This window comes from Kogia breviceps, chromosome 18 (genome assembly GCF_026419965.1).
Source record: "Kogia breviceps isolate mKogBre1 chromosome 18, mKogBre1 haplotype 1, whole genome shotgun sequence".
NCBI lineage: Eukaryota > Metazoa > Chordata > Mammalia > Artiodactyla > Physeteridae > Kogia > Kogia breviceps.
Genome location: NC_081327.1, coordinates 8,656,105 through 8,670,550, shown reverse-complemented (window position 1 = coordinate 8,670,550; position 14,446 = coordinate 8,656,105). Strand labels below are relative to the sequence as shown.

The window sequence follows — 14,446 nt, the reverse complement described above, 5'->3', positions numbered from 1 at the left end:
ACTTTTTTAATTAAAAGAGGTCGGGAAAATGAGGCCAAAGAGGCAAAGGCCCAGCCAGTAGCCAGGCTTCCTGACCTCCAGTTCTGGCTTCTCGCCCCAGGAAGCCCCTCCCATTCTCCCTACTCACCCATGCTGAAGATAACTTCTTTGGTTTTGCTGTCAGGAAAGGAAAAAAAGAAAAGAAAAGAAAGAAAGCCCTAATTAGCAGGCAAGTCAGAAATTGGGAGAAACCACTTCCCCACCCCAGCGCTCCCCGGAAGTCTTTGATGAAAAATGGGGGCCGAGTAAGGAGCGGAGCGCTGCCTCTCTGCAGGCCGTGTGCTTTGCTCGGTTGATCTTGCAGAGCCTAAGACACAGGCCCAGAGAGGCAGTGATCGCCAAAGATCAAACAGCACGAAGTGGCAGGGATGCAATCCTGGAAGAGGAGCGTCACAAGGTACCCCTCCCACCTAATCAGCACGGTTCTCCCAACGCTCCCCACCCCCAGTCCCACAGAGCCCCAAACTTCAAGCAGAAAGGGAAGAGGTGAGGGTTTAAGGGAAGGGGCGTGTCTCCAACTCCCTTTGCTGACGGAAGGAGGTGATGCCCGAGGGTCTGGGTCCCCGGAGAAGGGGGAAACCTGGGATCCAGATCCCGGTAGCGCGAGGAGGAGGGGGGTGTGCGAGAGAGTCTCACCCAGCTCCAAAGCTACTCATGGCGGCGGCTGGAGGAGCTTCGGGGCCGGGGGTGGAGCCGGGACCGGCTCCGCCGCTTCCGGCCCTGGGTGGCGCCCACGCCGCCGCGCCCTGCCCCGCCCTCCACTGCTAACCCCGTAGCAGGAGAGTCACACTGGGCCTCAGGTCCCTGGCTGTGGGGTCCTGATACCAGGCTCTTTTTTGGGGGGAGGGAGAGTGTTTTTTGAGAACATGGACTCGGGGACGCGTCTGCCTGAGTTCAAACCCCAGCTCTACCACTTCCTAGCAGTGCGGACAAGTTGCAAAACCTCTTGCCTCGGTTTCTTCACTTTTAAACTGGGGATAATAAAAATACATACCTCCCGGGTGATTGCGAAGCTTAAATTAGTTAATTCATGTAACATGCCTTGCGTGGTGCCTGGCACATAGCTTATGTACGTGTCTGCCATTATTTCAGTGAGGTCGAAATGTGTGATTTTTGACTCTGGTCCTGCCTTACTTAGTCCGGTCCCGCCAAGCCCCGACCACGCCCACTGCATCAGGACTCCACACTCAGGTTTTTACACCGCCCAGACCTTCAGTGTGGCCAGGGCTCTGGGAACTTGACCACGCCCAACATCCTGATCATACACACCTCTCCTTCCGATCCTGCCCCTGAACTGACAGCTCTCCATGGAACCGCCTACCCTCCTCAGGTCCGGTCAAACTTCAGACCATGACCACTTTCACCTAGAGTCCCTTCAAGCCTACCGATATCTGCCCACGCCCACCCCACGCCCATTTCCACCTGGCAGCGCCCCAGGCTCCCCTCCGCCCAGCTTCTTGCATCGGACACTACGGCACCTGGTCTTAGCCCATTACCCCCACCCCAGGTTCTCATTCTGCCCTGGCTAACCCTCTGGCCACACCCTCAAATTCCAATCACTTCTCTCCCTCAGATTACCCCATTTCCTGCAGAAACTCCTCTGAGGGTCCTGCCCTGGCTGCATCTCAGAGACTCTACGGGGACTCTCCCCTTTACCTTAATAGCCACGCCCACAAACCTGGCTCCTCCCTAACTTCTACTCCGGCTCATCCAAGAGACGCTAATCATCCACGTCTCCTATGTTCTAGTCCAGCCCCTTAATGCTTTGACCACGCCCCTCCATGTTGGCTCCGCGTTTCCATGCCTTCCAGTTCAACCACGCTATCTCAAGATTGGTCTCTCTGAGCCTCCGGCACTGTTTCCGCATTCTGAACTAGATGACCGCGCTTTAGGTTATCACCTCGTGGCCTGGGGCATCACCCTAAATCCCCCATCCTTTTCCAAGTCTAACTGGGATCCTGGCCCCACCCGTTGTGGCACGACCCCGCTTCGGATACCTACCCTTCCTTTTTGGCGCTACAATTGCTGCTAGAGGATGTGGTGCGGCTGCGTGGGTCCTCGCGGCGCACTGAGGCGAGGCGCTCTGGTGACAAGTAGCGGCGGGCACTGCGAATAGAGAGCACGCAGGTAGGGGCAGGGCCCGCGAGGCCAGCAGACGAGTGCCGGAGGCGGGCAAGAACTTCCCCGGATCTTCCGCTGCTGGTGTTCGGACCTATGAGTCCATCCGTTTCCATATGAACAGCCTTCGAGGTCTTGGAGGAAACTAGGGATCCTGGCTTCCGTGCCTTACCTGCGCCCGGAGGTCGTCTCCTTTTTGGGGGAGGATGGGGACGTGGCATAGCCGCCCACGCGCCGCGGGGGTCCCGAGCCATTGAGGGGCGTCCTGGTGGGAAGGCCTTTCAAGAGCTGACACACTAGAGGCATGAAGTTGGAGGACAGAAGGGGGTGAGTGTGAGGTCCTGGCCCCAGTCCCTCCCGTCTCACCCCTCCAGTTTAGTGAAGATACCCGAGGCTGTGGTGCCTAGGCGCGGAGGCGCCCGGCCCTTGGGGGTGCCCCGCGCGCGCAGAGCAGCGCCTTGCTCCTCGCATGCCCGCAGGCGACGCAGCGCGTCAGCCAGCGCGGCCTTTAGGACCGCCAGCTCGTCTTCCTGCAGCTGCAGCCGCTGCTCCAGCGCCGACACGCGGTCGTCCACCTCCATCCCGCTCGTGCCCGACAAATTGTCATCTGGAAGGCAAGGGAGCGCTCGCTGCGGGGGGCCACCCAGGAGCTACAACGCCGGAGGTGAGATGTCCCTCCAGCCTGCCCTGGTCTGAGCCTGGGGCCAGCCACGCCCCCTTCCTCTCCAGTAACCTGGGGCTGGGACGCTTGGATGTGGGCCAAGAAAAGGGGAAGGAAATCCCCACAGCTCTCAGCCCTTGTCCGCACACTCCTCTCTGCTGCAGCGCCCTGGAGGCGTGACCTTAGGGAAGTCCCTTCCTCTCTAACCTTCTAAGAGTCTACGAATCAAGAGCCTCTCGACTCTGGTTTTAAGAGTCTATGACTAAGATGCTAAATACGTATGAGTCACATCAACATTTTAAGGATGACACCTAGTTTTCCCTAGTGACACCAACATTCTAGAATTGATTCCCAATATTCTCTGACGAATATCAAGATTTTGTCGCGGGTACTAACGTTCCCTCTCTGTTTCTAAGACTTTCCAAGCCAAAAAGGTCGTGCCTGGTCCCTCGCCTTCGCATTCCCTCCTCACCAAGGGGTTCGACACACGAGCCTGCTGCAAGGACAGAGTTTCTGCGGCCCCTGACGGCAGATTTGGGAGTTGCAGGCAGCGCATCCAAGACCCGAGACCCACGGAAGGGAGATACCCGCGGCGATCTGACACCCAAGCTCTCTTCCCCGACCCGAGCTTTTCCCCTCTATTCCCCTCCTTTATTTGGCTTATGTACCCCATGCCCCTGATTCGGCTCTCCCTCTCCCCTCTAGGCCATGGGTGCAAAGGAATAACTCCGCCATCTCCCGCGGGGGGGCCCCCCACCCCGCCCATTTTTCCCGAAGTGGGAGGGACAGAGGACCAAGGTGGTCTCCCCTCCCCCCTCCCCCCCAGACCACTCATACCCAGACTCATTGCTGGCAACAACCAAGAAAGCCCTGGCTCCCAGTCCGGTAGAAGTGAGGGTGGTACCATTAACAGGAACCGGGCGTGGAAGTAGCACCTGCCATCCCTGTCCGTAGGCCGCCCCGCCCGTCCGCTGGTCTCCGCAGTGCAGCCGTCTATCCCTTCACTCCCTCCCCCCCGACCTCCGCAGCCCAATCGCCTGCCTGGCCTCGCCCGCCCTGCCCCCCACCCAGCTCCTCTCTGGTCGGGTGCCTGGACCTGCATTGGAAGGTGGGGGCCTCCCGAGGTCTGAGGGAGAGAGCTGTCGGGACTTGGAACTCGTAAGAGGAGGAATCTCAGGGCCCCGTTGGCGAAACGTTTTGCAAAAGAGGAAACTAAGGACGGCGGTTGGGGAGTGTGCAGAGATCACCAAAGGTCAAACAGCCAATAGGCGAGGTGCAGGAGGGCCTGGTCACCTCCTTGTGCCAAGACCCCTCTTACCTACCATTAATAATACTACCCCCCCAAATGAGATCTGTTATAGGGAGCTTACACGTGGCAAAACACTTAGCACCTCACCTGGCTCTGGTTATGTGCTCAGTAAATCCAGAATATAATTAACTGTTATTATGCTACCCAGTGCTCCCAGCAACTCTAGCAGCTGTAGTATTATACCCATTTGAGGAGGCAGGAAGGTGGAAGGGGACTGAGACCCAGAGAGGTGGAGCTGCTTGTGCATGGACACACAGCCTTTCAGCAGCAAACAGGTACTTGACCCCAGGCTTAGGCACCCAGTCAGCCTGCCTCTTAGAGGGGCAGAGGAGACAAGCTAAGCATTCTGGAGCTCTGCCAACTCCAGTGGTCCCTGACACTGGGGTGTGTGCCCAGGGGAGTGAGCCTCCAAATGGAAGATAGCTCCTTCTCAGGGCCCCTGAGTGAAATGGGGGGGCTTTCACCTTGGCCCTTCAACCCCCATCCAGAGAGCCAGCTGCATTCTGAGGCCTTGGCCTGCCCACCCCCCACCCACCATGACTCAAGTCCTCTGCTCCCTCCCGACCATTCCCCCACCTTCAGCACTTTTGCCCAGAAACCAGCCCCCACTTCCCACTTCTCCCATCCCTCCCTCCTCCCCCATGCCTCCAGCTTCCCTCATCTGGGCCTGACACCCACGGCGACCCTTCTTGTATCGTACCCATTTGTCTAGGGAGAAGGGATGAGTCCTAATGGGTGGGAGGGGCGGGGCCTGAGGATTTGGGGGGTACAGTCGAAGCAAAGTCCTCGGGTCATCCTACCCAGTCCCACATCCAGCCCACAAGCCAACACCAAATCCCACTCTCCCCCTAATCTGTCCCTCTGCTAGGGAGAAGGGGGAGGGTCCCAGAGGATTGAGAGGGGATAGGGAAGGCAGGGTTCCAGAGCTCCAGGCCTCCCCCGCTTCTGCCCCAAGCTCCTGAGGTTCTGCTCCTGTCTCTCAGTTCAGCCACCTCCGAAAAAGGGGAGGGTTGAAGAGGGTGGGAGACTGGGATCAGGGCTTTGGGGATCAGGGAGCTTGCTCTGGGGTCAGGGTCCTGCTAGGGGAGAAAGGGGGATCTTCAGCAAGGGGCCAGGATGGGGACTTGGAAGGAGGAGGTTGGGGCAGGAGGAGATAGGTCCAGCCCTGGGCGGGGCCAGGGTCGGAACTGAGGAGGGGTCTCACCGTTGCAGTATTGAAGCAGGGAGGACGTGTCGTAGAGGCCGCAGAAGGCCGGGCCGCGCTCCGCCATCGCCCCGCCACAGCCACCGCCAGCCCCCCCGGCCCCAGCTCGGGCCTGGGCTCCCCCCACAGGCCCTGCCTCCCGTTGCCATAGCAACGCCCTTCGTTCCAGCATCCCCGGCTCGGCCTGCCCGGCATCAGGCGGCCGACGCCGGACCTGGCACCGGGGTCATCCCCCAGGATGCCCAGAAAGGGGGGTGTCGGGACACCCCCTGCCAGGCCCCCCAACACAATCTTCGGGCCGGGATTGGCTGACCCGAGATCCCCCTCGGTACTGTCTGGTCCCGCCCACAACAGGCGCGTATTCTCTCTAGACACCCCCGCCTGTTCAGGACCAATGAGAGCCTGTCGCGCAGGCCCCCTCCGCCAATAGGGGTGCAGAAGGTTTGGAAGGGGCAGGGCCTTCTCTGCTTTTCAGCCCGAAGCATAGCCCCCGGCTCTTAGAGGAAGATAGGGTGGAAGAAGACACCCCACACCCCGCAAACCTCCCTAATCTTTTACTGGATTTTCGAGAAGCCACCTTGCAAGACTAGAGCCTGACCCTAGAGTATCAAATCCGCTAGATATCCACTAGCTCCGCCCTGGAACTCTTATTCTAGCTCATTTCTTAGAACTCTTGTTTATTCTATCTACGCCCGCCCCCAGGGCTCTTAGCTCCACCCCCAGAATCCTGAGGGGGGAGTTAAAGTTCTATTCCCGCTCCCAGAGCTTTTGGCCTCGCCCCCTAAGCATCTCAGGGCGATGGTGCTTGGCCCAGAGCCCTTGACTCGGCCTCCTGATAGGATTGGCTCCGCCCCTTAAGTTTATACCACTACCCCCAAGCCTGTTAGTCCCGCCCTAACCTTTCCTTCCACTTTCCTATTGGCCGCCCCAGGCCCTTAGCTCCTCCCCTACAGCGTTCATCTCCCACAACCTTATTCCAGTCCGGGTTTTGACAAAGGCCCAGCTGTGATGCCTGGATGGCTGGCGGTGTCAGTCGGAGGCGGCTGCGAAGTTGGGGGGAGAGGGGAGGGTAGAAAAGCTGACAATGGACTTAAAGAATACTGGACCACTTTCTCCAAGTCTCCATTGAGGGTCAGCACCTAGAAATGATCCAGAACATGCTTTATAGCGGTGGGAAGTGAGCCCAAAGCAGAAGAGATTTGCCTCTGGACACAAGCAGGACTTGGAAGCCCAGATCTTGGGAACCAAATTGGCCTGGGTTTGAATCCTGACTCCACAGTTTCTGACTCTGACCTTGAGCCTCAGTTTCCACATCTGGAAAATGGGGGGTCATATAGTGCCTACTTCTTTCATTCATTTGAAAATTTTGGGACTTTCCTGGTGGCGCAGTGATTGAGAATCCACCTGCCAATGCAGGGGTCACGTGTTCGATCCCTGGTCCGAGAAGATCCCACATGCCATGGAGCAGCTAAGCCAGCGTGCCACAAGTACTGAGCCTGTGCTCTAGAGACTGCGAGCCACAACTACTGAGCCTGCATGCCACAACTACTGAAGCCCACACACCTAGAGCCTCGCAACAAAAGAAGCTACCGCCATGAGAAGCCCTCGCGCCGCAACGAAGAGTAGCCCCCGCTCTCCTCAGCTAGAGAAAGCCCGCGCGCAGCAACGAAGACCCAACGCAGACAAAAATAAAAAATAAATAAATAAATAAAATGTTTACTGAGTGCCTATTATGTGCCAAGCTCTGTTCTAAGTGCTGGAGTTTCAGTGAAAAGCAAGTCAGCCCCAGAGTTTGCCCTCGAGGACTGCTCAGCTTGCGGAGGAAGTAAACCGCAATACAGAAAACAAGTAAATAGTAATAGCTAACATTTATTGAGCACTTACTATGTGTCAAGCACTCAGTTATCTTCATCGCAAATCCTATTTTCATCACCATTTTACAGATAAAGAAACAGGCACAGAGCTCTTAAGATAATTTCAGCTCCTGGCATTACAGAGATAAGATAGAGTGATATGGTCAGGGAAGGGAGGGTGAGGTTAATTTAGAGAGAGTGGGGCCAGCGAAAGTCTTTCTGAGGAAGTGACATTTCAGCTGAGATGTAAATGACAAGAAGGAAGCAGTCACACAAGGCGGGGGTGGGAGGGGCAGGAAGTAGCTTTCCACGCAGAGGGAAGAGTAAGTGCAAAGGTCCAGAGGTAAGTATGAGTTTGGCATATTCCTGGGGCAACAAGAAGACCGGTGAGGATGGAGCTGTGGAGGAAGAGGAGAGCAGGAGGTAGATGAGGTCAGGGAGGTAATGGGCCTGCAGATCTTGCAGGACCTCGAAGATTGTGGGCAGATGTTGGCGGTTTGTCACTGTATCCTCCATGAGCCCTAGTGAGGCCACCTATGTAAATTACACATGAGAGCAGTGCCTGGCACACAGTAGTCACACATAAATGACAGCAAACCCTATTCATTTCTCAGTGAAACCTACTATATAAGATCAATAACGGGTTCCAAGGGGTGACCGAAATAGACGCGGGCCATTATCCTTCTATGATCACAGCTAACTGTGTTACTGATAGAAACAATGCAGGAACTCAGATTTCCTGCTTCCCAAACTCCCATTTCTCTCACCCTCCACCTCCCTGAGCTCCAATTCTAGGAGAGGGGAAATCAGACTCCTACATACAGAACGGTGTTCAGCAGGCTGCAATGTGCTAAGGGCTGTTACCGGAGTGTCCCCAGAGGCCTGTGGGAGCCCAAGGGAGTTCAGATCCTGAAGGCTCTGTGTGTTGGGGGTGAGAAGTGCAACCAAGTTGTGAATGAAGGAACCACAGGGGGAGGAGTTTAGGCTGGTGGGTTGTTGGGGCAGGTGACACACAGCGATGAGTCAGTCCTTGCTCTGTGTGCGCACAGTGACCTTGGCCCAATAGCTTGGCTTTTCCTTCTCTGCCAAATGGGAGTCATCCCAGCACCCACTTCTCAGGGGAGAAGAGCAGGTTCAGTGATCTCATGCCTGTCAAGTGCTGCTCGGCACAGTGGCTTTTGGGTAAGGCTAATGGAGCTAGTTTATTACAAGTGCTTTTCTCAGGGAGATGTTAAAAGCCCGGGTGACGGGAGTGGGGTGGGAGCAAGGCTCACTGTCATGCTTTGTCTTTTCTCTCTGCCTCTAGGTTTCCTTCTCTCTCTTCTAGGTTTCCAGCTGCTTTTCTCCCTCATCTCTGTCTCTCTTTATGTCTCTGTCTGGAAATTGGGTCCTTGATGCATCACTTATGAGCTACGTCACCTGGAGCAAGTTACTGCCCCTCTCTGAGCCTCAGTTTCTTCTTCTGGAAAATGGAAATGAAAATACCTCTGCTACAGGTCTGTTATGAGGATGAAGTCTCATAATAATTAATTATTATTAATTAGCCTGATTTTGGACTCTGTTTTTTTCTCAGCCTCTTTTTTTTTTTTTTTTTTGACCATGCCGCATGGCATGCAGGGTCTTAGTTCCCCGAACAGGGATCGAGCCCATAGCCCCTGCAGTGGAAGTATGGAGTCTTAACCACTGGACTACCAGGGAAGTCCCTTTCCTCTGTCTTTCTGACTCTTTCTTTCTTTGTGTTTCTCTTTCTACTTCTCCTCCCATTAGTCTGTCTCCCTAAGTCTATACCTGGGCTGGGAGCTCCATGAGGGCAGGGCAAGGGCTATCTTGGCCATCCAGGCCCCCGACATCACCAAGCCCAGGGCCTGATACATAACAAGTACCCAATAAAGTACATTGAATCCAGCTCTGTGCCGAACCTGTGTTGGGTGATGCTGGGGACCCAGTAGTGACTGAGACAGCCCCAGCCCTGCCCCCGCAGAGCTCATGGTCCAGGAGAGGAAATCATTATTTGTTGAGTGACTGAGCTAATTTTGAGGTGGGCTTGGAAGACTGGACCATAATTGTGTGGAGGTATCTGAGGCAGAAAAAACTGCTGGAACCGAGATTGGGGGACTGGAAAGGGTTTGAAGAGTTGGGAGGTGATGGAGAGAAGGCTGGAGAGCTCAGCAAAGGCCTGGGAGGCTGTGAGAAGAGCCTGAGCTTTCTCTTGAAGGCACTGGGGAGCCATGGCAAGTTCTGAGCAGGAGAGGGACAGGGACAGGTTTGTGCTTTAGCAGGACCCACTCTCACTGCCTGGCTGCTCTGGGGAGGTTGGGGGATGGATGGAAAGGAGAGGGAAACGACTGGGGCAGCAGAACAGGGAGAGAAGGGTCCTGGATCAGAGGAGGGCTGGGAGGAGAGGGAGGAGGAGCCAGATTCTAAAAACCAGGAAAGGAGACTTCCCTGGTGGTCCAGTGGTCAAGACTCCATGCTTTCACTGCCGAGGGCACGGGTTCGATCCCTGGTCGGAGAGCAAAGATCCCACAAGTCGTGTGGTGCGACCAAAAAATAAAATTAAATAATAAAATTAAATAATATAATATAGAGCTTCCCTGGTGGTGCAGCGGTTGAGAGTCCGCCTGCCGATGCAGGGGACACGGGTTCGTGCCCCGGTCCGGGAGGATCCCACGTGCCGCGGAGCGGCTGGGCCCGTGAGCCGTGGCCACTGAGCCTGCGTGTCCGGAGCCTGTGCTCCGCGGCAGGAGAGACCACAGCAGTGAGAGGCCCGCGAACCGCAAATATATATATATATATATATATAATAAAACAAAATAAAATAAGTCCAAACCAGGAGGAAAATGCCAGCCTGCTCTCCGTGATGCTAGAAAATGGGCTTGAGGGATGGCCCACCACCACCACCAGGGGGCAGCCAGGGCTCCAGGTGTGAATGTCTCAGAGGCTCTTCCCAGGGCAGGGAGCACTGCACCTTGATCTGGAGGTGGTGGCAGGTGGGAGCTGTCTTTGGGAGCCCCAGCGGAGAGCCCCCCTGCTGTCCTGCCCTCCCATCCTGGCCTCTTGGTTCCCTGGAGCCCTCAGCCCACCAGCAAGAGATTATGTCAACACAGCCAGGCTGCTTCTGCCCAGGACAATATTTGCCCTCAGGATCTGGGAAGGTTGCTATGGAGACAGGATGTGCTGCAGGAGGGTGGGGGGCAGTGAGGGGGAGAGAGGCAGGGTCAGAGGAAGCACCCCCGCTCCTGGAAGAGAGTGAGGGGAGGCAGGCTTATCTCTGTCTCGTCTCTATCTGATTGTCTTTGAGAGTTTATCCCCATCCTCATTTATCTGTGTTCCAAGTCTCTCTGTCTCTCTGGACCGTTTCTTCATCTCTGTCTCTGATTATCTCTCTGATACCTGTCTCTGGGTCTCTGTCTCTCAGGTCTCCTCTCTCTGAGTCTCTTTCTCTGTCCTTTTACTCTCTCTCTCTCTCTCGTTGGGTTCCCATCCCATTTCTCCACGTCTCTGTGTCTCTCTTGGTATTATGTCTCTATGTCTCGGTCTCTCTTCAGGTCTTGTCTCTGTCTCTCTGGGTCTCATGTCCTTCTTTGTCTCTGTCTCTCTCTTGAGTCCCATGTTTTTTGTGTTGGTCTCTTAGGCCCCCATCTCTGGATCTCTGTCTCTGGGCTCCTGTCTTTCTCTGGATCCTGTGTGTGTGTGTGTGAGTGTGTGTGTGTGTGTCTGGGTTTCTGTCTTTCAGGCCTGTCTCTCCGCAGTCCCCAGGGGGCCATTTTGGCCTCCCATTTCTGTCCTCAGTCCCTATGGGGCCCCCCTCTCCCCATCTCTCTCTGCCTCATTTCTCCTGCACCATCTGCCGGCACTCCAGGCCCCTGCCTGCTCCCCGCAGGCTCTTCTTGGCCGGGCAGCCCCATAGGGGGAGGCACAGGTCTCCCAGCTTCCTCCCCACCACTGCACCCTGAGGTGGGGGGAGCAGTGCCTGGTCAGGCCTGGGGTGGAGGGAACAACAGCCTGGAGACCCTGGACCAGGGGACATGGAGAGAGAAAAACAGACACCCTGAGAGGAGATGGGAAACGAGGGTTGAGAAAGGAGAAAGCTTCAAGACAGGCGAGAAGAGACTGACCTGGAGAATGGAGTGAGCGAGAGAAATGAGGAGGGCGCAAAAGGAAACCTGGAGGGAAGAGAAAAGACAGTCTAGCCAACGAGAGCGGAAGACAGACAAAACTGAATGAGGGCTTGGAGGAGAGGAGAAAGGAGAGACTCAGAGCGAGGAGAGAGAAGATGGCGTGGAGAGAGATGGATGATAGAGAGAGAAGAAGAACGGGGGAGAGGGCAGGGCTGCTTCTCTGCCTGCAGTTGCCTGAAGCGCTGAGCGTGGGGATGGCGGAGGGCCCCTCTGGCCCCCCCCGTGGCCCTGGTGTCTCCTCCCCAGACCCTGGGAGACTGTAAAAGCCCTCAGGAGGGCTGAGATGGGCAGGGGTCCAGTCGGGGACCCAGGCATCACTCCTCCTGTCCTTCACGCACCCCCCCCCCCACATCCAGTGCTCTGTTCTGCCCTGTGTTTTCCCAGAGGGACTTGATGAGGGAGGGGCGAGGGGCTCTGAGCCGGCTGCTCATCTCCCGGCTCCTGCCTTGGTAATCTCTCCTCAGGGCCCCCCGTCTTTCAGGCTCTCTCTCCCTCCACCCCTCCCCATCTCCATCTCCCAATTTGCATCAATTCTCTCGCTGTCTTTCTCTCTCTCTTGGTCCCTGTTTTCTCTCCCCTGTCCTGTTTTGTTTTCTCTCACTCTCTCTCTCTACTTTCTGTCCTTTTCTATTTCTTTCTCACTATCTGTCTCTCTTGGTCTCTGTCATCTCTGCCTCTTCCTGTCTCTGCCTTTCTCTGCCTGTCTGGTTTTTCTTGCTCCTTGGTTTCTTTTCCTGTCTCTCTCACCACCTCAGTTCCTCTCCCCTGCTTCCCCCTCCCACCCCCAGCCTCTCTCCTCCCACTTTGCAGCCTCCCCCCACCTTCCCATCCCTAGCAAGTGACCCCCAGGCCCTCTGGAGGCCAAGAAGAGACTCCCTCCCAACCCCAGCGTCTTCCCAAGGTGCCGGGCAATCTCAGACCCCTCCCCTCTCCACTTCAAGAACCGAGCCTTTCCCAGGACCCAGAGGGCGCCAGGAATGTGGGGCAGAGAGCAGGGAGGCCAGCTGGAGGTCGGGAAGCCAGGACCCACCCCACGTCAACCCCCCTCCCCCCGACTGCTCTCCGTTTAGCCTCTGGTGCTGGATCTCACGCCACCCTTACGCCCTGCCCCTCCCGGGGCCTCTGGGCCTCAGTTGCTCCTCTGCAAAATGGGCAGACTCACCCATTTCTCTCACAGCTCCTCAGGGAGTGTGTGTTCCTGAATGTTACTCGTATGATTAACGTGCAGGGATCGGTGATTTGTATTAAAGGGGGAAGAGAGTGCTGAGAGCCAGATGCAGTTTCTAAGCCAAATATTCTCCGCATTTCAGAGCAAAGGAAGAGACTGAAAGTGGAGGTCGTGAGGGGGCGTGCGATTCAGTGGTGACTGGGACCAGGAGATCACGTGAGGCTATGGGTTCGTGTGTGATCACGGGATGAGGATGTGTGACCCTGTGGAAAATGTGTGACTGTGGGTGACTGTATGTGACTTGTGAGTGCGGGTGAGGCCGTGATGGAGAGTTGTATGTTTGTATGACCTTAGCGCTGGGTGTGGCTGAGGAGGACAGTGTGACAACGTGACAGCGGGAGCTCACGAGCGTGTGCCTTAGTGACACTTGGGGAATGTGTGTTGTTGGAATATGACTGTGGACTCTGTAGGTGACTCTGTAGGTGACTCTGTAGGTGATTAGGTGAAGTGTGTGACTCGATGTGTGAGCGTGTTCATGGGTGGAGTTGTGTAACATTGTGTGTTACCTTCAGATCGCATCATTAGAGGATTGTATGACTGCGTGAGGAACCATATAACTGTCTGCCTTTATTTCGTCGACCATCATTCTTCGAGCCTCTGCTCTATGCCCCAACCCGTGCTGAGTGATGGCTGGGGACCCAGTGGTGACTGAGACGCCCTGGCTCTGTCCTCATGGGGCACACAGGCCAGTGGGGGGAGACAGACAGTGTTTGTGATGTGACCTAGTGATGGTGTGAATGTGTGTGTGACGGACACTGTATCGTTGGGACTGTGGGAAGCTGTGATTGCGTTTCCGTGTGAGCGGAGGAGTCCACGCCCCAGGTACGTGGCTGTGTCACTGCGAATGACTGTCAGCCTGTCGGGGGGAGACTTTGGGTCTCTGGGTGTGACTCTGGATTGTAGGGCTGTGAATGAACACGAAGAACGTGTTCTGTGAGGAACAGTGTGTGAGATTCTGTGTCGTGCCTCCCTGCGGCTGGGGGCATGGGATTGTGCGTGACGCCGTGTGTGACTGAGACTCCGTGTGCAGGGGCTGAGTGGGACGGGTGGGACGGTGTGAGAGGCTGTGCATCCTGGGGGGGGGCCTCAGGATGATGACAGTGACTGCTCTCCCACGTGACCCTGAGGGGCTGTGACACTCACACGCAACTGGCCCCCTGTGCTGGGTCTCTGCCCCGAGCTCCCCCCTTCCTGTTCCTTGGCCCGCCCTGGCCCCGCCCCCTCCCACCACCCCGGGGCTGTCACCTCTTCCAGAGCCCAGGCGAGGCAGTGGAGGCAGCAGCGTCAGAAGCAAGTGATCGAGAGGAGGGCTGGGGACAGGTGAGGGCTCCCCCCATCCCAGTCCGTTCCCCTTGCCCCACGTCCCCCTCAAGTCTCTGGGACCCTCTTTCTGCATGTCTTAGCCCGCGCCTTTGCCGCTCTGCCTCTCTGTGCCCACAGTCTATATCCTCCTTCTGTCTGTCTCTCAGCATCTATGTCTCCACGTCTCACAATCTCTGTTTAGCCTCTAGACAGCTCTGTATCTCTGCCTCTTTCTCCCATTCTCTGTATCTCTCTCTGCGTCTCTATCTCCTCTTTGTCGCCTAGCCCACATTTTTGTCTCTGTCTTCCTCTGCCTTTTGGTTTCTGGTCTCTTGCCGTGCGTCTCATCCTGTCTGTCTCTGTCTCTCAGTCTCTGTATCTGTCTCATGCCTCTGTGACTCTGTGTCTTTCTGGGGCTCCAACCGAGATCCTCCTTCCTTTCCCCTTTCCCTACATGGTGCCGGGGGTGGGGTGTTGGGGGTTAGACCGATTTCCAGGCGTCTGGACCCCTGCAGACCTAAGAGGGTCTGATGCCTCTCTGGTCCCTAGGA

General features: G+C 56.3%; 1 protein-coding gene across 7 annotated transcripts in view; it reads right to left on the bottom strand.

Annotated features, from left to right (window-relative positions):
- The window catches only part of EML2 (EMAP like 2), a 39,056-nt gene that overhangs the window by 20,019 nt on the left and 4,591 nt on the right, over positions 1 to 14,446 (bottom strand). For 2 of the 7 annotated variants that reach the window (XR_010837846.1, XM_067019811.1), the window contains exons 1-5: positions 5,332 to 5,671; positions 2,546 to 2,764; positions 2,330 to 2,453; positions 2,041 to 2,145; positions 128 to 156 (exon numbers count right to left, since the gene is read on the bottom strand). Coding sequence is in view for 6 of the 7 variants with exons in the window: in XM_067019811.1 (XP_066875912.1) it covers positions 128 to 156; positions 2,041 to 2,145; positions 2,330 to 2,453; positions 2,546 to 2,764; positions 5,332 to 5,503 (649 nt within the window). In the remaining variant the exon portion in view is untranslated. The other 5 variants (XM_067019813.1, XM_067019812.1, XM_067019815.1 and 2 more) reach the window with 5 other exon arrangements.